The 27,582-nt window shown below is 38.3% G+C and overlaps 1 protein-coding gene across 2 annotated transcripts in view; it reads left to right on the top strand.

Moving 5' to 3' along the window:
- SMG1 (SMG1 nonsense mediated mRNA decay associated PI3K related kinase) overlaps positions 1-27,582 on the top strand; it is a gene marked incomplete at its 5' end in the record, with an annotated part of 105,991 nt that overhangs the window by 15,230 nt on the left and 63,179 nt on the right. The window contains 8 exons of one of the 2 annotated variants that reach the window (XM_080829999.1): positions 15,587-15,750; positions 16,234-16,389; positions 18,388-18,524; positions 19,511-19,569; positions 20,610-20,823; positions 23,893-24,018; positions 24,405-24,477; positions 25,632-25,729. In XM_080829999.1, coding sequence (XP_080686125.1) covers positions 15,587-15,750; positions 16,234-16,389; positions 18,388-18,524; positions 19,511-19,569; positions 20,610-20,823; positions 23,893-24,018; positions 24,405-24,477; positions 25,632-25,729 — 1,027 coding nt within the window. Of the gene's footprint in view, positions 1-15,586; positions 15,751-16,233; positions 16,390-18,387; positions 18,525-19,510; positions 19,570-20,609; positions 20,824-23,892; positions 24,019-24,404; positions 24,478-25,631; positions 25,730-27,582 lie in introns of those variants that run through there. The other variant, XM_080829998.1, reaches the window with a different exon arrangement.

Raw genomic sequence — 27,582 nt, forward strand, 5'->3', positions numbered from 1 at the left:
GTATTGGAGATTGAAAGCATACCAGTTTTTATAACTGCAAATATTCTTACTACCTGGTAAGGTAGGAATTTATGCTAGTTGAAGTACAGAACCTTGGTATACTTAAATTAGCAGTAGATTTCTCATGTCTCTGTCTCAGCCAGTGATTTTCTGATTTTACCCACTTCAGTGGTTTGACTTTTTCTACAACAATGTTCTTGTGCTGTCTTGGTGGTCAGTTAATAAGAATTAATAAGAACAATTTTGAAAGCTATCAAAATGGGTAGGCAATAAAATATTAAGAATTTATAGTGCATTTTCTTTTTGTGCATTTCTTTCTTAAAAAAATAAAGTGCTATAGGGACTATCTTATGTATTTCTCAGGCATGGATAGAGTGAAATTGCTGTTTTGCGAGGAATTTGGAATTTTTTACTACTAATGTTGGTAACAGTTCTCTTTTACTGATATAAGGGCTGTTTTGTTTCTTTCTGTACCTTGGCTAGGTTAATCCTTTCTGAGCTTTAAGTTACAGTCCTTAGGCCTGATTAATTAATTGAGACGCTAACAGTCTTTGGTTTCATTGGAAAGCACAGTGACTTAAAGTTGGTGCCACGTTTTGCTTTTCCATTTAGAATGGTTAAATATTATAGGCAATATAAGACCTGAAATACTGAATATTAAAAGTAAATAAACTGCCTTTGCCTTATCTTTTATACCTTTACTGTAAAGATCTGTTTCCTTTAAAGTCAAGATTTATTGGGGTGCCTGGGCGGCTCAGTCCGTGAAGCGTCTGCCTTCAGCTCAGGTCATGATTCCAAGGTCCTGGGATCCAGACTCGCATGGGGCTCCCTGCTCCATGGGGAGCCTGCTTCTCCCTCTCCCTCTGCCCCTCCCTCTCACTTGTGCGCGCACTCTAAATAAATAAATAAATACAATCTTTTTAAAAAGTTTTTTATTTTTTTAAAGATTCTTATTTATTTATTTGACAGAGAGATCACAAGTAGGCAGAGAGGCAGGCAGAGGGAGAGGGGGAAGCAGGCTCCCTGCTGAGCAGAGAGCCCTATGTGGCGCTCAATCCAAGGACCCTGAGATCATAACCTGAGCCGAAGGCAGAGGCTTAACCCACTGAGCCACCCAGGCGCCCCTAAAAAGTTTTTTAAAAGTCAGATTTATTGAGGTATAATTTATACTGTATAGTTCTTTTCTTTTCTTTTTTTTTGTATAGTTCTTTTGAGTTTTGACAGATGCATGTAATATAAACGTGACCACTGCAGTGAAGCTGTAGAATAGTTCCATCCCAGAACATTTCCTGGTGTCCCTTTGTAGTCAGCTTCGACTCTCAGCCCTTGATAACTTCTGCTCCCCACCCCTTATAATTTGATCTTTTCAAGAATGCCATACATTTTTTAAAATATTTTATTTATTTATATGACAGAAAAAGATCACAAGAAGGGAAGCAGGCTCCCTGCCGAGCAGAGAGCCCGATGTGGGGCTCGATCCCAGGACCCTGGGATCATGACCTGAGCTGAAGGCAGAGACTTTAACCCACTGAGCCACCCAGGCGCCCCTGCCATAAATTTTTTTTAAAGGATTTTTTTTTTTTTTTTTTTGGCGGTGGAGGGGAGGTGCGGGAGGCCTGGGTGGCTTGATCAGTTAAGTGTCTGCCTTTGGCTCAGGTCATGATCCCAGGGTCCTGGGATCCACTCCCTGCTCATTGGAGAGCCTGCTTCTCCCTCTGCCTGCCTTTTCCCTGCTTGTGCTCTCTGTCTCTCAAATACATAAAATCTTTAAAAAGGAAAAAAGATTTTTTTAAAAAATTCTTGAGAAATTTCTATACCTGCTGTGTGGTTTGAACTCATGACCCCAAAATCAAGAGTTGCATGCTCCACCAACTGAGGCACCCAGGTGCTTCAAGAATGTTCTAAATTTTGGGGGCACCTGGGTGGCTCAGTGGGTTAAAGCCTCTGCCTTCGGCACAGGTCATGATCCCAGGGTCCTGGGATCGAGCCCCGCATCGGGTTCTCTGCCTAGCAGGGAGCCTGCTTTCTCCTCTCTCTCTCTGTCTGCCTCTCTGCCTACTTGTGATCTCTGTCTGTCAAATAAATAAATAAAACCTTTAAAAAAATGTTCTAAATTTTTAAAAAATTGTGGTAAAATGCACATAAAAGTTACCATTTTTACAATTCAGTGTACCAAGTACAGTTGATCCTTAAACAGTGTGGGGGCGGGGTGCTGACACCTCCCCCTGCCCCCTTTCAAAGACTTCGTATAACTTTTGACTTCCCTGAAACTTAACCATTAATAGCCAGCTGTTGATTGGAAGCCTTACAAATAATACAAGTAGTCACTTAACAAATACCTTGTACGTTGTATGTATTATTTACTGTATTCTTACAATAAAATAGAGAAAAGAAAATGTTAAAATCATAAGGAAGAGAAAGTACATTTACAGTACTGTGCTGTATGTATTGTAAAAAAAAATCTGCATGTAAGTGACTGGTCCAGTTCAAATCCGTGTTGTTCAAGGGTCAGCTGTACATTCGTGATATTGTGCAGCTGTCACCACTGTCTAGTTCCCAGAACTTTTCATCACCCCAGACAGAAACTCAGTACCCTTTAGGTCGTCACTTCCTATTCTCCCCTTCTCTCAGCCCCTGGCTATCATAAATCTACTTTCTGTATGGATTTACCTATTCTGGATATTTTATGTAAATGGAATCATATGCAATGTCGTCTTTTGTTTCTGGCCTCTTTCACTTGGCTTAATGTTTTCCAGGTTCATACCTGCCACAACCTTGTGGCAGGTATCAATACTTCATTCCTTTTTATGGAATCATATGGAATCCATTGTATGGATATACCACATTTTTGATAGACATTTGGGTTTCTACCTTTAGTTTATTGTAAATAGTGTTGTGGTGAACATTCACATACAAATTTCTGTGAGAAGACCTGTTGTCAGCTCTTTTGGGCATATGCCTAAGAGTGGATTTGCAGGGTCAAATGGTAATTTTTTGCTTAACTTGAAGAATTCCCAAGTTTTTCTAAAGTGGTTGTACCATTTTACATTCCCATCAGTTATATATGAAGATACCATTTTCTCAGTATATTTGCAACATTGGTAAATTTTTTCTTGCCTTTTTTTTTATTTATAACTGTCCTAGTGGGTGTGATTTCTCAGTATGGTTTTTGATTTACATTTTGCTAATCACTAATGATGTTGAGCATTTTTCATGTGCTTATTGGCTGTCTATTTTTGGAGAAATACAGCTGTCCAAATCTTTAGCCCATTTAAAAAATTGGATTGTCTTTTTGTTGAGTTATAAGAGTTCTTTATATATTTTGGATATTAGACTCTTAGAAGATATATGATTTGCAAACATTTGCTGATTTTGTGAGTTGTCTTTTCACTCTGTTGAGAGTGCCCTTTGATGCGATAAAAATAAGGCTTTTAAAGTGCTTATTTTTATAAAAATTATTTTTATAAAATAAAAATTCAGAATTCATTTAAATATATTGCTGAGACCAGCCTTTTCTAATTCTTTTTTTTTTTTTTTTAAGATTTTACTTATTTATCTGACAGACAGAGATCACAAGTAGTTAGAGAGGCAGGCAGAGAGAGGGGAAGGGAAGCAGGCTCCCATCTAAGCAGAGAGCCCGATACAGGGCTCAATCCCAGGACTCTGGGACCATGACCCGAGCCGAAGGCAGAGGCTTTAACCCACTGAGCCACCCAGGCGCCCCATAGCCCTTTCTAATTTTGATGGCTTTTCTGTGTCTGTACAAGTTACTCTTTTTTTTTTTTTTTTAAGATTTTATTTATTTAATTTGAGAGAGATACAAAAAGAGACCACGTGTGTGCATGTTCCCACAAATGGGGGGAGAGAAAGAGGGAGGAGCAGACTCCCTGCTGAGTAGGGAGCCGATGCCAGGCTCCGTCCCAGGACCACAGGATCATGACTTGAGCCAAAGGCAGATGCTTAACCGACTGAGCCACACAGGCACCCCCATGAAAGTTACTCTCTTTTTTTTTTTTTTTTTTTTTTAAAGATTTTATCTAGGGGCGCCTGGGTGGCTCAGTGGGTTAAAGCCTCAGCCTTCGGCTCAGGTCATGATCCCAGGGTCCTGGGATCGAGCCCCGCATCGGGCTCTCTGCTCCGTGGAGAGCCTGCTTCCTCCTCTCTCTCCCTGCCTGCCTCTCTTGCCTACTTGTAATCTGTCTGTCAAATAAATAAAAAAAAAAAAAATCTTTAAAGATTTTATCTATTTATTTGACAGACAGAGATCACAAGTAGGCAGAGGCAGGGAGAGAGGGAGGAAGGGAAGCAGGCTCCCTGCCGAGCAGAGAGCCCGATGCGGGCCTCGATCCCAGGACCCTGGGATCATGACCTGAGCCGAAGGCAGAGGCTTTAACCCACTGAGCCACCCAGGCGCCCAAGTTACTCTCTTTTTTAAAAAAAGATTTTATTTATTTATTTGACAGAGATCACAAGCAGGCAGAGCAGCAGGCAGAGAGAGGGAGAAGCAGGCTCCCTGCTGAGCAGAGAGCTCGATGTGGGACTTGATCTCAGCATCCTGGGATCATGACCTGAGCTGAAGGCAGAGGCTTAAACCCACTGAGCCACCCAGGCGCCCCCATAAAAGTTACTCTTAAGATCATATGCACAGGAGTGCCTGGGTGGCTCAGTGGGTTAAGCGGCTGCCTTCAGTTAAGGTCATGATACTGAAGTCCTGGCGTGAGTCTCGAATCAGGCTCCTTGCTTGGCAGGGAGTCTGTTTCTCCCTCTGCCCTCCCCCCCTTTCATGCTCTCCCTTTCTTTCTCATTCTCTCTCTCTCAAAAAAGTAAATAAAATCTTTAAAAAAAAAAAGACCATTTGCACAGATCACATTTTAGTAGGGAAGTTTAATGTAGCAGACTAAGTTTTACTTAAATAATTGTAATTTAAGTAATTGTAATTTATTTAATTTAAATAATTGTAATTAATTGAACCAAGATCATCATCTAGTCTGTCTGTACCCCTCCCTTGTCTATGCTGCAACCACTATGCTTTTTTCTTTTCCCTATGAAAGCATATGGTGTAAGATAGTACTCTCTGCTAACAGTCAAATAAGTGAGCAAATTGAAGCTAGTATATAACTACTAAGTGCAGAGTGTGGTACATACTTTGAGAGTTTGAGGAAGGAGCTGGATAATGGGATTTTTTTTTTTTTTTTGAAATTCCAGAGTGTTTTATACTCCTAATTGGGACTTCAACTGACTTTACAGTTCTTTTCTTTCTAGATTATGAATTCTTACAGGGTTGGAACCATCTTAGTTCACCTTTTGGAGTATTAGTTCTTAGTTGATGCTCTTGTAGCAAATGATCAAGAAAATACTGATTTTGATAGGCTGCTTTGGAGAGGAAGTGTGGGTTGAAGAAAAGTAAGTGTTCATTTAGGTTAGGGAACTGTATTCCACAGTTTAGAGAAAGGCCTCAGTTATGGTAAAGGGCGATCATTTAGTCAACAAGTAATTTGTGTCATCTAGGCACTTGGGGGTGCCTGGTATTTACAGTCTCCTGGCAGAACACGTTTAAATAAGCTTCTCAATGGGGTCCCTGGGTGGCTCAGTCACTAAGCTTCTGCCTTCAGCTCTGGTCATGATTCTAGGGTCCTGGGATCGACCCCTGTGTCAGGCTCTGCCCAGCAGGAAGTCTGCTTCTCCCTCTCCCTCTCCCCCTGCTTGTTTTTCCTCTGTCACTGTCTCTCTGTCAAATAATAAAAAAAAATCTTTAAATAAGCTTTTCATATCATCTGAGAGCTAATGGAACTCTTAGGGTTCTCTGGTAGCACATCTATATCAGGACTACTACTACCCCTACTCAGGGTAATCAGAAACTTTTCAAAGGAAAGCTGAAGCATGGAGGATAAAGAGGAATAAGCTAGGGTCAGCAAAGAGTGAGGACAAAGCCATTCCAAACTGACTGGCTGAGCAAGGTGATTCTTTATGTGGCAATGAAAGATTAGGGTGGATGGTGCATAGGGTGTAAAAGGGGTGGTTGGTAGAGATTTAGCTAAAAAGGGAAGTGAGGTACATACCTATGATAAGGGTAGTGAGAGGATATCAGATTTGTGTTTTATGAAGCTAATCTTGGAATGTGGAGAAGTGGGACAGACAGGAGAATTGGAAGTGGGAAACATACTGTCTGATCAAATCGTGCCATTTATTAGAAAGTAGTGGTTAGATGATGGCACCATTTATTAAAATGGGGATTCCAGGTAGAAAGGAGCAAGTTATATTTGAGGCATTAGAACTTTTATTTATTTATTTATTTATTTATTTATTTTAAGGATTTTATTTATTTCACAGAGAGAGACAGTGAGAGGGAACACAGGCTGGGGGAATAGGGGAGGGAGAAGCAGGCTCCCTGCTGAGCACGGAGCCTAATGCAGGACCCTGGGATCATGTCATGACCTCAGCTGAAGGCAGACATTTAACCAACTGAGCCACCCAGGTGCCCTAAGATTTTTTTTTTAAAGATTTTATTTATTTATTTATTTAAAGATTTCATTTTATTTTTTTATTTATTTGACAGAGAGAGAGGGAAATCACAAGTAGGCAGAGAGGCAGGCAGAGGGAGAGGGGGAAGCAGGCTCCCTGCTGAGCAGAGAGCCCGATGCGGGGCTTGATCCCAGGACCCTGAGATCATGACCCAAGCTGAAGGCAGAGGATTAACCCACTGAGCCACTCAGGCACCCCAAGATTTTATTTATTTATTTGACAGAGTGAGAGAGCCCAAGCAGGCAGAGCAGCAGAGGGAGAGAGAGAAGCAGGCTCCCCACTGAGCAGGGAGCCCGATGCAGAACTTGGTCCCAGAACCCTGGGATCATGACCCAAGCCGAAGGCAGTCGCTGAACCAACTGAGCCACCCAGGCGCCCCCTGAGATGTTTTTTAAACAGTTGGGTACATAGATCTGGGCCTCTGAGTGGACATCAATGATGGAGGCCTAGATCTAGGATTCAATGTCATACAGGTGGTAAATATTGCCATCGGCATGGATTGAGTGAGATAGAATAGAGAGCCTAGGGTCAGGCTTCAAGACATCTCAAGATTTTGGGGTTTGGTAGAGGAGGCTGAGCAAGCCCTCAGAAGTTTCCGAGAAAGTAGAACCAGGCAGGAAGAAATGCAGAGTACTTCCTCCCATAAACCAAAGGGAGGGAACAATCTTTGATTACTTTGAATTCTCACGATGTCAGCACAGAGGGTTATTGTAAGAATTTTAAAAAGAGGTTTTCATTCAGGCCGCCTCATTCCTCTGCAAGGCACCTTTGTGCAGGCCACAACCTGCTTAACTCTACTTAGCAGCCCTGTGAAAGCTGCTGAGAGGATGAGTAAGATAAAGCCTGAGGTATGAGTTTAGCAACCTGGGCTCATAGTTGGTTTTGCTAAAGTAGTGGGGCAGAAGTTGGATCAGTGGATTGAGGATCCAGTAAAGGTGAAAAAACAGGGTGGGGAGTAGGGACAACTCTTAGTTTGCAGAGTGATGGCAGATTGTTTGGTGGAGGGTCTTGTGGGATTGATGGAATTTTTCTGTTTGTTTTCTAATAGTTTTTTTTTTTTTTAAGATTTTATTTATTTATTTGACAGACTGAGATCACAAGTAGGCAGATATGCAGGCAGAGAGAGAGGGGAAAGCAGGCTCCCTGCTGAGCAGAGAGCCCGATGTGGGGCTCGATCCCAGGACCCTGGAATCATGACCTGAGCTGAAGGCAGAGGCTTTAACCCACTGAGCCACCCAGACGCCCCTCTAATAGTTTTTAAAATATGTTTTTGTATTTTTAAATGGGAGACATCAGAAAATTTTACGTGTGTAAAGAGAAGAATCAGTTCAATGAGAAAGGAGAAAAAGGTATTGGCAAAATTAAGAGAAGGTGGAAGTAGATGGAATCCCATTCAAGGCCTATAATTGGGTCCAAATATGTGATGGTGTCTTTTTTTTTTTTTCCTTAGTGATTTAGAGAGAACGTGAAAGAATTTTTGTGTGTGTGTGTGTGTGTGTGTGTGTGTGTGTGTGTTTAGTGGGGTTAGGAGATTAAGTCATTAAATAATACGGATATGTGGCCGTTTTAAAACTAAGGCAATCTGGTCTCCATCCCCCACCCCCCGCACCCTCCCCTTCCCTGCCCCAAGGAGAAATAAAATAGCTGCTTTAGGAAAATTAAGTCTTTATCTAGTAATTTCCAAATTAATATAGATGGAGAGTAAGGTACTCATTAGACTGAATTGGAAGCTTTTTGTTATTCTGGATTTGCCTTCAAAATACTAACTTCTTAGTGATGCCTAAGATATGATGGTTTCCTCTTTGGTGTGATGGTCACTGACCTTCTCATGTGATGAAGGTCACTTGTCAATGCAAACTGTATTAGAAATTGATGAAATTAAAGCTTTGAGTTTGAGAAATAAAGATATGTTATTAAGCCCCCCCCCCCAAAGGGGCAGGTCTGGATAATGCATGTAGTGAATGGGAGATGACTGTTGGAGGACCTGGGGATGTGGTGCTTACTTAGGGATGATGGATAATTGATATTAGGGTTTATCCAGGGTTGGAGTTTTAACAGATTGGTGTGAAGAAAAATATTAAGGGAGGTTAAGGGGATTGGCAAGAGTGTTACTAGACTGATAGACCATGAACTGTAAGCTGAAAGAAGGAAGTGAAGAAGGAAGAAAGTACTTGGACTGGGAAAAAAGAGAGAGTCACTGGAATTAAAGTTACTGAAAAAACAAACGAACCAACCAAAAGCAAAGTGGTATTGAGAGAGAGTGTGAGTAGACAGTTGTCAAAAGTAAGTCATTGGGGGACATTGAGCAAGATGAACTAAAAAGGGTTATGGAATTTTAGAGACAAGTAGGCCACAAATGGAAGCTCCTACTGTGGCAGGAACAGATTCATTGGGAGTGCTAATGGTGGAACCCAGGTTACAGTGAGTTCAAAAGTGAGCAAAGATAAGGAAGGTAAATTTTCCCCAAGAGTTGTGGCTGTGAAGAGTCTAGACAATGAGAATTAGAAGGAAAAAGGGTATTAAAATTTTGCCTCCCCCCACCTTTTTAAAAGTAGTCTCCATGCCCCAATTGTGGGGCTTGAACTCATGACCCCAAGATCTAGAGTTTCATTTTTTTTTTGAAGATTTTATTTATTTATTTGACAGAGAAATCAAAAGTAGGCAGAGAGAGGGGGAATAAGGCTCCCTGCTGAACAGAGAACCCGATGAGGGGGCTCCATCCCAGAACCCTGAGATCATGACCTGAGCTGAAGGCAGAGGCTTAACCCACTGAGCACCCAGGCATTCTGATTTTGACTTTTTGTTGTTGAAAGACTCGAGGGTGCTCATGTGTGGCCAGGCGATGAGCAGTAGCAAAGTGGGAGATCCACAGGATACCTCAGAAAATAGGGACACCATATGGATTCAGAGCGTTGCTTTAGATAGGACATTTACTTGTTCCATGATGTGAAGGTGATGGGAAGAAGGTCTGTGTGTGAACATGTGAGTAAATTTCTGGGTTTACTGGAAGGAAGTTGGCAGGCTCTGGTGGAGTGCTCAAGAACTTGAAAGTTAAACAGAAATGAATCTGAGTTCTCTTGCTCTGTTTTTTTTACTAGATGTGCAGTTTTTGGTCAGTTATGGAATCTTATGTCGTGTGTAAGATGGTAATTTATGGTCTTTAATGATCATAAGAGGATGATGTTAAAGATGAAATGAAGTACTAAATATATGTAAACTGCTTGGCTCATTTGCTCGTCAGATATGGTAGGAGCTCAAAACTGCTAGCCCTTATTATTGAGAGTGCTGTAGAAGAATGGCTTGCATTTCTTAGGAAGCAGGAATGTGGAAGGTCATGTACCATGAATGTGGAAGAGCTGGGGAAAGGAGGAGGGTGCAAAAAGTTTGAAAACTGTTTCGGAAAGGAGAGAACACTGGCTAGGGAAGCATGGTCTAAGCAAGTACATACGGTCTAAGCAAGTACTAAAGACCCAGTTGTAGTCTGAGAACTACCTGGGGGTGGCACGTTGACCAACCTTTACACTGAGGACAATTGTGCACATGAAGCAAAGCTTAAAATCTAATACAGTACTCTCCTAGAGTTGCTTTGTTTGTCCCTTCTGGTTAATATGGTTAGAGGTCAATTAATAGAGGGTGTGTTTGAGATTCCTTGGAAGGGAAATTATACTGAAATCAAATCTTTACTATGTTTGCTTAAGATGTTATTAGAAAAAATGTACAATCTTTAAAATTTTGGGTTAAAGCATATTCAGTGATTTTAAATATAGATGCAGAGTTAGTGGGAACATAGTCCATAAGACCAGCCTTACTTCTGATAGTGCCAAGTTTAGGGGTCCCCAGGGATACTCTTAGGTTGGATAAGTCACCAGAATGACTTGCTGAACTCATTGAAAGCTGTTCTACTCATGGTTACAGTTTATTACAGCTAAAAGTCAGAGTGAAATCAGCTACTGCTAAAAGCCCATGTATAGCAAGAGTCCAGGAAAGTTTCAAATGTGGAGCTTCCAATTGTCCTTTCCTTGTGAAGTCATGAACACAGTATTACTCTTCTGGTGTTGATGTGTGATACACAGTACATATGGAGAATTATCAAGCATGAAAGTTCGCCCCAGCATTGGTGTTTAGGGTTTTTATTGGGACTACATGACTGACTGCCTACATGCTTGAACTTAGTTTCCAGCCCTTTTGGAGGTTGAATTGGTCCTTGGGACTCAGAGCCCCTTCACCCTCATAAATCACATTGTTACATGTTCTGGTGTGGCCCAAAACCCCCAGATGAATAAGGACACTTTTATTAGGTGTCACATTCTAGGAATTCAGAGATTACCTTCCAGAAGTCGAGGGTAAAGGCCAGACAGACCTCCTTTGGTGTTGGTGAAATTATTTACAGTTTTACAAACATAGTTAAATGTATTTTAATATTTTGAGTCTACATTGTTGTTTAGTTGAGTTTGATTAGTGATTGAAAATTGGTAACAAAGAACCCATAAATCGTTAAGATTTGGTATTATATACACTTAAGTAACTAAGGAAGTTTCATCAAGAAATTATGTTAACTTAATATTTCAGTATTGCAAAACTGGTATAAACTCATAATTTTGGCATGGTGGTTCAGTTCTGTTTTAATAAATTTGAATTCAAATTTTCTCTTGTGGAAAGAGTTTTGAATAATGAAATCCACGAGCCTCCTGAATGAATTTTTTAGCCGTAGATTCATATTTTAGAGCATAGTTTCACCTTTTCTTCTATTCCTCATGAAAGCATATCTGAATCCAGGTGAGTAACAGGCATCATAGGGATGACCTTGAGTTTTTTTCTACAAGATAAATCCTTTTCAAATGGTATTAACTGTTAGTAATGAAAAACTCACAGCATATTCTACAGCTACTTTATGACAGAGACATATTTTTGTGCACCATTGCTTTAGAGAATAAATGCATTCCCACCTCATTGGCTTAAGTGTAAATCTCATTTCCTGGTTGATATCCATTACCAACTAGATCTCACCGCCAGAGCAAAAATCCCTTAATAAGCCTAGTTAAAAGCAACTTGAAGCAATATGATGCTTATTCCAGTGGCACCACTAGGTGTGCTGTTTGCATCAAGTCATTTTGGGGTGCTTTATGGAAATGCTTCCTCATAGGGAATTCCCTAACTTAATACTTCCAGAGTGGTGCTTTTTTTTGGAGGGTGGGTTGCCTTTTAGTGCTTTTTACATGAACTGGATGAGACCACATGTAGCCAGGAGATACTGCATCCCCTAGCACATGGTGGATTGTCCATATGAGGTCTGAGGATTTGGGTCATTCAAAATAAATGGCCTCTCAGATTTATTACATTTTCAGTACAATGAGAATAGGTAACTAAATGAGTGGTGACTATATTTGCATGTGATTTGTATGTTACAGTTAACATTTAAATTCTCTTATGTACTAAAAAGTTTTTTGGTTGCCACCTTAAGCCTCTCTATCTTCAGAGGCACAGAGTGGCTTTCCATCTCAATTTTTGCTTCAACATACGAACCCTAGAGGGCCATAGTACGACTAAAAGCACCTAACCCATGAATGATATTTGCTTCATGTTTGAACAACAAATGTTTTAACCCACTGTCTTCACTAATATTGTAACTACTGTCTTACAGATTGACTTGATGCAAAACATCACAAAGGCTCCATATTATACAGTATGCGATTTTTGAGGTATGAGCTTTAGAAACTTACCTCTCATGTGGCATGTACATCAGGCTTTAACTTCACTTTAATCATTTGGGGGAAATTTATGCATTTCTTTTTTTTTCTCTCTCTCTCCATAATATTTTTAGAATATTAAAGGGGCTGTGGAGGTATTTTTGATCCTTGCTAGTATGATTCTTAGTTTTAACAGATACATTTTTTTCCTATCACTAAACAGACACTAATTCTGGCAGATGATAGCTTTTTCAGCCCTTATAACTGGCTTAACATTTATACCTGCCTCTTTGAATTCAAATCTGTTTTTTGTGCCTTTGATTGCCTCATTTTAAGTGCTCATTTCCGTTCATTAACAGTTTTCTATTTCTTGGACTGGGTGGTGGTGGTGGTGCTAACAGCCTGGTAGTGACTTTTTGAGATCTTAGCAGTCTTGATATTTAAAAAAATCAAGATTTCATATAAATGCGGAACCATTTTGTGCTTTTGGGTTCAGACTACCTATAACTTGAATTCTGGTTGGAAATATTTTGATTAGTTTGTTTTAAAAGAATGTGGCAACTGGTGAGTTTTAGACAGTTCTGAGACTAGTTCTAACCCTAGTGATTTTGTTGTTGTTATATTTCTGAAAACCCAAACTCTGTGTGGGGGGAAACACTTGGTGTTCATAACTCATGGGATTTAAAAACCTGTATTTCTAATAAATTGGAGAGTTGTTCCCATTCTTTTTTTTCTTTTTTTCCAGTTTAGTTTGAAATCAAATGCTTTTGTAGATAGAAATGGATTTGTTGGTAGGAGATTGCTTAATTTCTTCACTGAAGAACTTAAAACCATATTGGGTATGAAAACTTGTTTTGGTTGTATTCCTATGCTCTTGAGCTGCTTATATATTATTTGTCCGTTAGACTGGAAATCTTCAGTTTAGTATTATGGTATTAATAACTTTTTTTTTTTTTTAAGATTTGTTTATTTATTTGAGAGAGAACACGGGAGGAGGGGCAGAGGGAGAGGGAATCTTAAGAATACTGTCTGCTCAGTGTAGAGCCCGATGTAGGGCTTGATCTCAAAACTCTGAAAACATGACCTGAGCTGAAACCAAATCAGCCACTTAATCAACTGCACCACCCAGGTGTGCCCCAGGGTCTTCGTAACTTTGAGCATACCCTGTAAACTAAGTATTTCTTAAGAATTTAGTATCTGATTTAAGCCTCACAACAACTTTACACGTGAGATAGGTATTCTCCCCATTTTACACAAGAAACAACTGAGGCTTGGAGATTACCTTGTACAAAGTCCCACTTAACTTTTCTGTGTTGGAGCTGGGATTTGAGCCAAATCTTTTTTTAACCCATATTTTCTGCTGCCTTATGTTTACAACTATGTCACCAAAAAAATGATTCTTATACTTAACTCTTAGTAGTAAGGATAGTATATGTGATAAATAAACATAATTTAAGCAGGAAATTCAGACATTTAAATACTGGTAGATTTTCGTTATCTTGTATGCATTCATTTGCTAGCAGCTTACTTAACCAGGTTCAGTTAGGTGTCATACATATAGACAAGTTTGGAATCTGTTAGAGAAGCGCTTAAGCCCTTTTTTATTTTTCATTTCCTGTCCAGAAATTTATGGTATGTTATGGTTTATTGTAGGTGCACATTTAATGTGCTATTTTTAGAAACATGGGACGTGCCATTAAATTAATTTTTTAAAAAGCTGTCATGCTCCATTTAGTGTTAATGGTACTTAAATGGCTATAGATTCAGTATGCTTAGAAAAAAGTTCTCATACCTTTTTTTTTTTTTTGGAAATTCCAAAAGTTATATTTTTTCACCTGTTGGAAATACTGAGCTTTCTTGACAAGTGAACCCTAGATGTTTGAAGAAGAGGCTCCATTATGAAGCCTTAGTTATTTTCATATGCTAGGATCATGGAATTTTACCACGTTTGCAATTGAGAGCCTTGAGGAATAGTTTAGATTTGTGCCACTTATCCAAGTTTAATTGGACCTGTTGTTTGCTTTCTCTATTAATAGTGGTTTCAGTAAGTATAGACCAGGTTTTCTGACCGAGTTTATGCTAATTTTCATGTTCAGAATTTTTGTGAGTGGAGGCAAAGAAAAAATGATAAATTGAAATATATAAACAAACACTGAAGTCATTTTTTATAAGAGGAAGGAATCACAAGGATTAAGGAATACGCTAGTTTCTGCTTTTGCCAGTGTCCTCAAGTTTCCCAAATAATTGTGGGTTCAGAACCTTTTGAACCTTCTTTTTAGTACATACCATAAAAGTGATTTTTTCCAGAAAGTTGTTCCTCTCAGTAGTAGTATCAACAGGAGAGAAACTTTTCTCTTGGTATTTTTCATATGGTATTTTTCATATAGTGTTGTCTTATTTCTTGATGCTTAATGTTTGATGGTGGGAAGAATAAGGCTCATGAAAAATTATGAAACTCAGCTCCTGGTTGTCCTAATGAGGCTTAGAACTGATCCTTAGATAAGGGTAAGGACTAGTTTTACCCTGGGGCTGTACCACTTATTTGTTAATGGCTGCGTATCAGGGGTTATTCTTCACAGTACTTGACTTTTAAATAGATGATGGACTACAACCTTCAAATTCAGCTTTATTGGATTCCTGATATCTTATTTTTATTTTTCTCACTTTTTATAATTTGGTAGTCTCTGTAGTTAAGGAATCTTCGGTGAATTCTCCAGTACATTAAAATAATCTTACTTTCCAACTATTTTGTTTTTATATCCTATCAAGTTTGCTTTCAAATCATTCTATAATTTCCTTTCCCACCAGATCATCCCCCAAAAGTTAGGAATTCAGGTGAGAGAGAGAGAATATGCCACATTGCCCCTCCCTTGTATGTTGCCAGTGCTTTTTATTTTTATGACTGGGAATACTGTAATTTTTCCACTGACCAACCTCTCCTGGGAGGAGAGCTGAGGAAGAATGATTCCTTTTATCAAATCATTTGAAGAGAATCCCGGACCAGGGTGATCAAATGTCTTGGTTTGCCTTGGACTGAAAGTTGGTGGTGGGGGGCGGGGAGGTTCATGGACATGGAATTTCCATTGCTAAAATTACTAACTCTTGAACACAGAAGGATGAGTTGGTCACTCTAATCCTGGTAGTTAGCCATGTATCTTAATGGGTCTGTAGAATAGAAAGGGCTAAAAAGCTGGCATTTCTGCATTCATTGACAATCCCTTCCCTCTTGAAAGACTTATTAGTAATTGGAGTGCTTATTTATTAATAGTAATGATTTAAAAATTAGAGTGGAAGGAGAGGCTTGAATAAAAGATTTATGATTTGGGCTATGAAAATATTTGTTTAAAGTTTAATCTCATATTCTTCTTTCTTTGCAGAACTGATAGTGCATCAGCCGACCCAGATACTTTAAAATATTCTTCATCCAGAGATCGGGGTGGGTCTTCTTCTTATGGACTGCAACCTTCAAATTCAGCTGTGGTGTCTCGGCAAAGGCACGATGATACCAGAGTCCACACTGACATACAGAATGACGAAAAGGGTATATATGCTTCCTTTATTGTTAGAGGCATGTATTTTGACGTACCAGCCTTTCCCTTGCTTCCTCTTTCCCTCTCTTTTTCTCCCCTATTTCTCCCTTTTAATATGCTTAAAATATAAATATTTAAGTACAGTGCTGTTTTTGAAACTTCTTAGGTTTACTCCCTTCATTAAAAAAATTTAAAAATTTTCGTACATTATAATATACATAGGCAGTTTCCTTGTCACCCACAATATCACAAAGGCTGAAGTCTCCTGACTACTATTTCTCCTCTAGACTTCTAAAAGTTTTTACAGTGCAGTTACATTTCTCTTATCTTCTTCGGATGAACAAAATGAAAATAAGATGATTTCAAAGCAGGTAGCACAAGGGAAGTGTAGGAGAAGAAAGGCTGTATGTGGGTAGTATGGTCCTGAACTGTCAGAGATTGATGGAGTAAAGCAAAGAGCCCTATTAAAGTAAGGTAAATATTGCTGTTTTTAGGTGGCTACAGTGTCAATGGAGGATCTGGGGAAAATACTTATGGTCGGAAGTCGTTGGGGCAAGAGCTGAGGGTTAACAATGTGACCAGCCCTGAGTTCACCAGTATTCAGCATGGCAGTCGTGCGTTAGCCATCAAAGACATGAGGAAATCACAGGGTAAGATTGGGCAAACTGGGGGCCAGTCACAAATGCCTCCACATTTGTATTGCTCTACAAACACCTGTATCCCCTTTTTCCTGGATGCCGTATTTCTTACTAATGCTTTTGCACACATGAGTTGGTTTGTTTACTTTGAGTTGAAAAACATGTACAGATGATAATTGTTCATATTCTTTCTCCTGTAAACTGTTTCTTAGACTAAATTCTCACAGGAAAGGTCTTAATACTTTTTTAGAGTACACTTTCTAGAGAATTCTCTTAAAGTAAGATTTGAAGACTAGATAAGTTGAAAGAAACAGTTTTCCTGCTCATAGTGGGTAATGAATATCTAGTGTGTGGTGGGCTCTTCCTGCAGCAAAGTCCTTGGACTCCAGGGTCTGTTGGGGATTTCCGTATAAATGATGTGGATGCTTTTCTAAAGTTAAAGAGGTTGATACCAACTTCTGCCTTATCACACAGCCTAACTGTATAGGGTAAAGTACCTTGAATGTCAGGGGATTAGAAGTAGTGATCATTAGTTTTCTAAAAGAGAAATTTATTTCGTTGGTAAAGCTAAGCATGAAATCAGGATTTCTGATTTATATACTTTGTGGGATGTAGTCACTCTTCGGATATGTTTACTTTATGACCATTTGCTTTCATGGGGGTGTGTATGTATAAGTGTGTGTTGTGTGTATCTTGGTGAATATTTTTGTGCATATAGGTGCTTTTTTTTTGCATACGGCTTTTAAAAATGATTTTTTTTTCTATAAATTCTCAGAAGTGGATCAACTAGTCAAAGGCTGGTTTTTTTTTTTTTTAAAGGATTTTATTTATTTATTTAATATATATATAGACAGAGAGACGCAGCAAGAAAGGGGAGATGAGCAAGGGGAGTGAGAGAGGGAGAAGCAGGCCTCCTGTGTTGCTGGGAGCCCAACACATGGGGTCGATCCCAGGACCCAGGGATCATGCCCTGAGCTGAAGGCAGACGTTTAACGACTGAGCCACCCAGGCGCCCCGCTGTGCTGTTTCTTAGGAGTGTTTGAAACCTTTGATTTTGGTACGATAGAAGCTAGAAAGTGAGTCCAAAGATAATGTCCTGTTCTTTCTCCTCTGAGGCTCAGAATTAAGTAGTTTGCTAGTAGAAGAATTGTAAATATAGCATAGATTTCCTGGCTTGTAACCTAATGACATTTTCAGTATCCATCTTTACCGAAATACTCAGTGGGCTAGGGATTAAAAAAATAATCATTTTCCTTCTCTCAGATGTTGTAATTCCTTTTATTATTAAGTTTTTCCATAGCTTAGGGAGACATGAAACTATCAGACTCTTTAATGTGGTTTTTACTGTACATTGGTTAATCATTACATGGCACAGCTGAAAATATAAAAAGAAAAATTTCGTACTTAAATGTATTTTTATTGGTAATTGTTTCAGCATTGTTGCTTGTTCTTGTCATTAAAAAATAAAGGGCAGAACAGTCTGGTTTGCCACTTCTCTAGTGGCATCATGCGTTGCACATGGCGGGTGGTAATTAGACATTTGTTGAACTGAATGTGTGATTTGCAGTTCACAGAAACTTTGTCTTAGGAAAATAATGCTCATGTGAACAAGAGGCTTCCCTCCACTGGATACCAAGTGAGAAATAGAAACATATAGCCTCTTTCTGCCTGGTTGAGACTTTATCCCTAACCTGTAGACTTCTCTTACCAGTACTTCAGGTCTTTACCTGAATGTTGAAAAGATTTTGGAACAAATGTGAAGAAAGTAATTTCTAAGCCTTTCTTTTTCCTCTCACCTGGTCCCCTGGAATGAGTGTTTGCTTAGGTTTATCTTTTTCAGGGTCTGCTTTGTGTGTAGCAGTCTGCTGGAATTTGGTTTATAGTGACAAAAAAGTGTGGCGGGACCTGCATTCTGTTGAAGTTTTACTGTTCAGTGGTCTGTGATTTTTGATGTACTTTTAAATATTTGGGCTGTAAAGCTTCTGTGTTTATACATGTTTATTTTCAAAGAGCGATCGATGTCTTATTCTGATGAGTCTCGACTGTCGAATCTTCTTCGGAGGATCACCCGGGAAGACGACAGAGACCGAAGACTGGCTACTGTGAAGCAGTTGAAAGAATTTATTCAGCAACCAGAAAACAAGCTGGTAAGTACAGTATGGAAATGTGGATTACTTTTGTTGTTTCCATAATAAAGTAGATAATGCTGTCCGGAGAGGTTTAAGAAGGGAAATTTGCTTCTCAGGAAATATGACAGGAATTCCTTATTCTAGGTTAATTTGGCCTACGTTATAATGATTGAGAACTTGATGACCCTGAGTGTAGTTTACCCGCCATTGGTGGATCCACACTGGTGTCTTCTACAATTAAGTGCTTTTAACCTTTAATACATTTATTCTGTTGTTCTCAGAATTTTATTTTCTGTATGCCGGGACAAACTGTGTCTTTGTTTTTCATATGTGAAATTGGGGTTGCAGTGTATGTATTTTGTTCATGGGTAGGTATGGTCTGGTGGCCAGGGCTAAATAAATAGAAAAATCCTTTAAAGAAAAAAGTTCAGGAGCAGTTACAAATTTCTCTCCACTCTGAGTAATTCTAACGTGAAATTAAGAACTTGATATAGAGCAGGAAAAAATTAAAGAGAATTGTATGATGACTCAAACAATATTTGGTTCAAGGCAGCTTTTCTGTCTCCCCCCTATTTTATTATGAAAAAGTTCAAATATATAGCAAATGAAACTTTTGAAAAAATTTTGAATCTGTATTGATATTGAATATATGTCTGCCATCTAAATTCTGTCATTAACATTTTATCATGTTGCTTTGTTACGTATCACTTCACCTCTTCATCTATCAGTCTATCATGCAGTGCATTTCAGAGTAATAAATAAAACCAGCTTTTTGAGTTTATTTTTTTTTCATTGATGATCATGGCAGTGCATAGGATGGAGAAACTTCTTTTAGAATCTGAAAGGAAACTTCTCTAACACTGATACATGCTAATTGTGGACTGGGAATAATAAGAAAAGGAAGGTGTGCTGTTTGATTAGAATTTGGAGGGGAACACGAGTAAGAAAGTGTGCAGTATTATTGAAAGTATAGGAATTTGAAGTTTTTTATACTTTTTTTTAAGGTACTAGTTAAACAATTGGATAATATCTTGGCTGCTGTACATGATGTGCTTAATGAAAGGTAAGTAACCAATGGGCAATTTTAAAACTTTAAAATATATTTTTAGAAATTATTTAAAAATACACAAGAAGATAAACCCATCAGTGGCTTCACTTATGAATATCTACTTAATATTTCGCTGGGTTCTGTGCCATCTTTATCTATGTTAAAGTATTTATATGTCAATTACCATTGAATACAAATGGATTCCACTGGAAAGGAAATGCCTTTTTTTTCCTTTCTTTCTTTTTTTTTCTTTTTTTTTTTTTTCTGATTTGTCAACATGACTGAGTACTTAAGCATTGACCTGTGGAATGCCATAAACTCTTAATGCAGGCATGAATGAATGCAATTAACTTTTGTAAACTAGAGAACTTTGAAACTGCTTAGAGAATAGAGGTGAAAGGGAGCTTCCTTCTTTGGGCAGCAGTGGATTCACACCACCTGCTCTACGAGGCTACTGGGGTTCTCCACAAAGGTGTGCAGTCTGTTCTTCGTATGGGGATTCCCAAAGAATTGCAGTGTTGGAAAGCACCAAAAACTCATCTCAGCAGGTCACGAAACTTACTGCTTTTTGATGGTCTCATTTTATATAGTTAGTTATTAATATACTTAAAACAGTACTGTTATCCTGTTAAGTTTGTTGTGCTTTAACTAGTACCATTTCTTGTTTTATAGTCCTTACCTACTGAACGTTACATCGTATGTAGTATTCGTAGTGTGTTTTATCTGATCCTTGTTGCTGCCTTTTTCTGTGGATTATTTACTGTAGCTTGAGATGGAATGTGAAGCCTGATTTTTAGTATTTCTGGGCCTTTCCTTACTGTTTGTGAATAATTGATTCCGTAAAAGAAAATCTAATGTCTAACAAAGGTATTTTTGTGCACTGTGGGATAGAGAAAGTAAATAGCATATTTAAAGATAAAATTTCAATCTTTTATGTAGTTCGAATAGAAAACTTAAAATCGTTGAAGACATTCTTTTGTAAAATGTGTCATTCTTGTCATCTTTGAAAGCTTAAATCTTTTGTATGTTTTGTTTTGTGTTTGAAATAAACACAGTAGCAAATTGCTTCAGGAGTTGAGACAGGAGGGTGCTTGCTGTCTTGGCCTTCTTTGTGCTTCTTTGAGCTATGAGGCTGAGAAGATCTTCAAATGGATTTTTAGCAAATTTAGCTCATCTGCAAAAGATGAAGTTAAACTTCTCTACTTATGTGCCACCTACAAAGCATTGGAGACTGTAGGAGAGAAGAAAGCCTTTTCATCTGTAATGCAGGTAAGAATGAGGGGGAAAATTGATGCATTTTGGAAGAAAATTGTCCCTAACAATTTTCTAGCAATGTTTTTGAAGAGGAACTTGGAGAAACAAAACGTAGTATGGGGCTTATCTACTGATAGTAAATATGATATAAATAACATTTCTCTTTCTGAGTTTGAGTTAAAGGATACAAATTAAAGGTAGGTTTAAAATAAGTTAGATTTTTTTCTTGTCTTTTGGCTTTTTTGGAGCTGTCCTTTGAATTTGCTTAGTACTAGAATCATTTGCACATTTGAAAGTAGGGAGTTGGTGAGGACAGCTGGATAAGAGGGGACTTGACTTTTCTGAGGGAGACAAAAACTGAACACCACCACTCATTCTAGGCCTTTTAAGGTTTAATAATGTCAGAAATTCTTATTCTAGGTGATATAAAATAATTTTGTATAAATGAAAACCAGCCCTCCTTAGCTTTATTTCAGTTTTGTGTGTAATTATATTAAAAGATCATTCTCAATTTTTTAAAAAAGATTTTATTTATTTATTTTACAGAAAGAGACATAGCGAGAGAGGGAACCCAAGCAGGGGGACTTAGGAGAGGGAAAGCAGGCTTCCTGCCGAGCAGGGAGCCCGATGCGGGGCTCGATCCCAGGATGCTGGGATCATGACCTGAGCCAAAGGCAGATGCTTAATGACTGAACCACCCAGGTGCTCCTCAATTTAATTTTGAGCAAAGTTATAAGCAGTTAAATTTTTGTTAAGTAATAATGTTCTTAAAAATTAGGGTTTAAAAAAATAAATTAAAAAAATTAGGGTTTGATATGTTTTTTAGAATATCAAATATCTTTTTTTTTTAAGTTTTTATTTATTTATTTGAGAGAGAGAGTGTGTGAGAGAACAGAGAGCAGGATGAGAGGCAGAGCTAGATGCAGCCTCCCTGCTGAGCAGGGAGCCCAATGCCAGACTCGATCCCAGGACTCTGGGGTCAAGATCTGAGCTAAAGTCAGATGCCTAACCGACTGAGCCACTCAGGCGCCCCAGATGTCTTTTATTTATATATGCTCTTTACAACTCATCATATGCTTTATTTTGCTTAAGTCACTTTAAATAACAGTTATAGCCAGTTTGTTGTGGTTTTTTTTTTTACAGTCAGTTTTTTAAAAATCCATTTTTCTTTGATTATAGGGGTTATATGAGAAATTTTGGGAAAGATTCAGAAAATTATAACTAAATATCATAAAACCATATTGGGCTTATTCTGCACATAGTTTTTATATTTTGAACATTTCTTCAAATATTTATTTTGAAAATTTTCAAATCCACAGGAAAATAGGTAGACCAGTGTAATAAATACCCATATTATCTTTTATCTAGACTTATCACCTATTAACATTTTGTTCTTAAGTTTTTTTTTTTTTTTTTAATGTATTTATTTGAGAGAGGTAATGAGTGAGAGAGCACAAGAGGGAGGAAGGTCAGAGGGAGAAACAGACTCCGACTGAGCAGGGAGCCAGATGCAGGGTTCAACCCCAGGACCCTGGGACCATGACCTGAGCCGAAGGCAGAGGCTTAACCGACTGAGCCACCAGGCACCCCTGTCACTTATTAACATTTTCTACACTTGTTTTATTTCTGCACACATAGGCATGTATACTTTTTTGTTGAACCATTTGAAAATAAATTACACATGTCATGATAGTTCACCCTATAATGCCTGAACACGTATCCCCTAAAAATAAGGCTCTTATATAACAGTACAATTATCATACCTAAGAAAATTAATTTTATTACATAATGCAATCTATATTCAAACTCCTGCCCTTAAGATATCTTTTACAGCTTTTGTCTTACCTGACCCAGGGTTCCATCAAGACTTGTGTGTTGTTTGGTGCTGTACCTCTTTAATCTCCGTTAATTAGAACAGTTCACATCTTTTTTGTCCCTCCTGTTTGTGGAATTTTCTATTTTATGAGTTTGTCTGATTGCTCTTTCCTGATTTTAAACCTTTTGGTCACAAATACTTTCTGGGTTCTTTCTTTTGTTGCATCACACCAGCAGGCACATAACTTCAGTTTGTCTTCCTGTCAGGGATGAAGAGTTTGATCACCTGATTGAGGTGATGACCACTAGAATCTTTCCATTGTGGAGGCTTGTTTTTCTCCTTTTGTAGTTAGTGATCTGGGCATGATACCTTGAGACCTTCTGAATATCCTGTTTTTTAGTTATATTTCACTCAGTGGTTTTGGCTCCCATTCATACTCTGTACCTGTATAGATTTATCACATTGGCTGTACAAAATATTAGTTGCTTTTCCAGTTCTGGCACTTTTTCTGTAGTTATAACCTCATTCTTTTGTAAAGAAGAGCTTTACTTTTTAGGAAAATATGGTTTCTAACAGCTGCAAAATATTCTATCAGTGGCATGCCATGTATTTGTTTAAAAAATAGATCTATATATAGTGGTAACATGAGCCTGCATGTCTGTTACTCATGTGGTCGGGGCATGCCTATCTTCTCTTAAGTCATTCAAATTTGAAACAAGTACTAATATCCTTAAGCATAAATTGTATAAAATTTGGTGTAAATTTTGAATTGGGAAGTAATTGTCACACTTTAAAGAAAAGTTTTCCAAGCACATCTTAATTTCTGTTCTTGAAATTTAATCAAGTCTGTGGTATTAAAGAGAACACTTAGGAATAATGTCAACAGACATTACTTAGGAATAATATTAAGAGACATTAAATAAGAGGACAGACACAGTGTTTATTTTCAGCCTGTTTATGGTGGAATGAAATGTTTTCAACTTATTTTTGAGCTAAAACTGTAGACTTTCTTTCTTTGGTATCATAATCAATTTTAGATAAAGTCACTTTTCTAAAAAAGATCCTATTATTTGAGAGAGCACATGCTCTGCATGAAAGGGGTGAGGGACAGAGGGTGAAGCAGACTCCCTGCAGAGCCAGGAGCCCAACTCGGAGTTGGGGTCATTACCTAAGCTGAAGATAATGTCACTTTTTGATACGAACCCAGCATGCTTGTTTTCCTCCTGTTTTGTTGAATATTCATGGTTTATAACTTTTTTATTTTTTAGCTTGTAATGACCAGCCTACAGTCTATTCTTGAAAATGTGGATACACCAGAATTACTTTGCAAATGTGTTAAGTGCATTCTTTTGGTGGCTCGATGTTATCCTCATATTTTCAGCACTAATTTTAGGGTGAGTTCTCTGACTCCCTCTGTTCAGATGATGGGGTGAAGGATTGGATTTGTGTCTAAGGACCTTTTTAAATCGGAAAGAAAACAAAGTTTCTGCTTCTTGGAGTATAATCAGTGATGCTTGAGGGTCCAAGATAGAATGGTGCATTAATATGTTTTGTAAATACCATCTGTACTCTCTGACATTAATACCTTAAAATATTTAAAGAAAAAACATTTTCTCAAGGTCATAAAGTTCCATTCTCTTGCCCTGCCCTTTCCCTATCTAAGTTTGTATAATGTCACGTAGGTAGAACACAGATGCTTTTTCTAGGATTTCTTAATCTGAAGCGGTCAAAGGAGAAGTAGCAGTTAGACATTAAAACAATTCTCTTTGTCTCCAACCAGGATACAGTTGATATATTAGTTGGATGGCATATAGATCATACTCAGAAACCGTCGCTCACACAGCAGGTGTCTGGTAAGTTATTCAGCATATACCAGTCATTTAAATGTGGTGGGAAGGAGCTCTGGTTCTTCAAAGTCCAGCTGTTAATACCATTTCTTTCATAATGCAAGAAAAATAAATTTCTTTGCAGAAATAATTTGGTTATTATGTATTTTTTCTTTTTTTAAAGATTTTATTTATTTTGTCAGAGAGAGAGAGAGTGAGCACAGCAGGGGGAGCAGTAGGTAGAGGGAGAAGCAGGCTTCCTGCCTAGCAAGGAGCCCAGTGTGGGACTTGATCCCAGGATCCCGGTATCCTGACCTGAGCTGATGTTAGACGCTTAATTGACTGAGCCACTTAGGCACCACAGTAATTTGGTTATTATAAATGAACATTATTTGTTAGCAGAATTTATCCTTTCAGAGGAAGACTTTGTACTTTGAAGTAGGTAGGAGAGAGTAAGTACAGATTGTAACGTTGCACCTGCGAGAAATTAAAAGGACTTATCCACGAGTCATTTGTAGTGTGTACTGGTGTCAGGAGACACTACATTCATTGGCAATACTCAACTATAGATTGAAAGATCCTGGATATTTGTGACTTGTTTTTCTGGTTATTAAAAAAACAAATGGATCAATTTGGGAAACTGTGTAATTGATAAATTTAAAAATATTTGCTTTATTTAAGTGAATGACTACCCTGACTCATTTGGACATTTCAGCTTGTTTCAGGTGCTATAGTTTCTCTTAGCTTAATTGGTGCAATGGACTTCTGAAAATAGGATATTCCACTGAGAGAGTTCTGACCCATTTCCATTGGGGAGATTAGTGGACGCCTTTGGTGGATAGTTGGGGTTCTGGAGTAGAAAGCCAGGCTAGTGGCGGATTGTGTCATTTTAGTCTAAGCCTTGTGTGTATTGACAATATGGATATTAAATCTAATGAAAAATAAGGACTAAGAATCATATTTTAATTTCTGGAGACTGTTCATTTTTACGGTATTAAAAGAGACATTGGTTAATCATGATCAGCATGTTTACTAGTTAACGGTACTAATTTTATGAAATATGGCATTGTTTAAGGGTACACAACTTGAAAACCAGAAGACTTTGAAAACAAGGCTTTTAGATATATTTTTAATTTAGATTTTTTTGTTTTTTCTACTCTCGAATTTTTTATGATTCCTAGGGTGGTTGCAGAGTTTAGAGCCATTTTGGGTAGCTGATCTGGCATTTTCTACCACTCTTCTTGGTCAGTTTCTAGAGGACATGGAGGCATATGCTGAGGTGAGTATGTAGAAAGCTAAGTTATTTTCCTAAAATATAGTTGAAAACAAAACAATGTTAAAGCAGTGGTAGATGTATTTTTTATTATTTTATTTTTTTAAAGATTTTATTTGAGAGAGTGTGCACACAAGGGTGGGGAGGAACAAAGGAAGAGGGAGAAACAGCCTCCTCGCTGAGTAGGAGCCAGATGTAGGGCTAGATCCCAAGACCCTGAGATCAAGACCTGAGCTAAAGGCAGACACTTAACCGAATGAGCCACCCAGGCGCCCCTATCAGTGCTGGATTTATTTTAAAATAATTCAGACTGCTTGACATTTAAGTAGAAATTACAAAACCATTGCAGTATTAAAAAAAATTTTTTTTAGATACTGTTTTTAAGGTACCAGCTGAATTACCAGAAAGACTGAAAGAAAAGTAGTAGGCCTCATTTTGCAAAGCTTGAAATATTCCTGGTAGCCAGTAGTCGTCGTTGTCGTCTTCTTTTTTTTTTTAAGATTTTATTTATCCATATGAGAGGGGAGAAGGTCAGAGGGAGAAGCAGACTCCCTGTGGAGCTGGGAGCCAGATGTGGGACTCAATCCTGGGACTCCAGGATCACGACCCCAACGAAGGCAGTCGCCCAACCAACTGAGCCATCCAGGCACCCGCCAGTAGTCTTCTGAAGACATTTTCTATAGTTCGTTTTTATTTTTTGAAACCAGAAGAGTGTTAAAAGTAAGGTGAATTGATATTGTATAAAAGTCTCTAAAGACTTTTCTGTTACATATATTGGGGATCTTGGACCATGCTACCCCATCTTTATAGCTGATCTACCTTGCTGAAGCTCCCCAAGGCGGGGAGTCTTTACAGACCAGAATGGGCAGCTTCAGCAAGGTAGATCAGTTATAAAGATGGGCTGTGAAAAAAGATATTCTAGGTGTGGAGGCAAAGAAACACGTGGAAGACAAAATCTTCCTCCCACTTTTCTCTGAAAGGCTTGAAATAGCATAGATGAAGTTAAATTGTTATAGGAGCCTCAAACACCAGCCAAGAATCATGGTAGGTCTGAATAGAGAAGAACCACAAAGAGGTTCTCACAGGACGTAGCCGATTAAGTCATGACCAGTGGGATAAGAAAGCTAAGACCTGATACCAGAGACTTCAGCAGCACCCACGAAGTCACCATACTGTACTTGTACAGCCACAAGAATTTGCTAGAGCCAAGTCTTTTCCTCCAAAGCATGATCCAAGATCCCCAATATATGTAAGAGAAAAGTCTTTAGAGGCTTTTATACAATATCGATTCACCTTATTTTTCAGTACTTTTCTGGGGAAGGCAAGTGTTAAAAAATTAGAAAATCTGGTTTACAAATCTAGTTAAGGAAATAAGATATACTCAAAACACTAGCAAAAAACGGGATACTAGAACCAACGTATACCTACATATAACTAAGCACCAAAATAATAGAGGAGAATTTCTTCTTATATATAGGTATATGTTGGTTCTAGTATCCCGTTTTTTGCTAGTGTTTTGAGTATATCTTGCCTCCACCATTTGCCCTTTGTGTGCATAAGGTTGGTGTGGGAGGAGTGTTGAATTGAGTGGCTTGAAGAATACCTGGAATAAGATTTTAGCAGAAACCAGTTTAGGAATGGCAAAAGTTTCTGGCTCCATTTATATCTCTCTGTAACAGAGCATATGTACTAGAATTTATCCCCCCCCCCATTACCTTTCTGAATTGGTATGAGAAGTTATTTTCTTTAAAGATTTTATGTATTTATTTGTCAGAGAGAGAGAGAGAGAGAGAGAGAGAATGCACAAGCAGGGGGAGTGGCAGGCAGAGGAGGGGCAGGTTCCCCGCTGAGCAAGGAGC

This window comes from Martes martes (genome assembly GCF_963455335.1).
Source record: "Martes martes genome assembly, chromosome: 18".
Lineage (NCBI taxonomy): Eukaryota > Metazoa > Chordata > Mammalia > Carnivora > Mustelidae > Martes > Martes martes.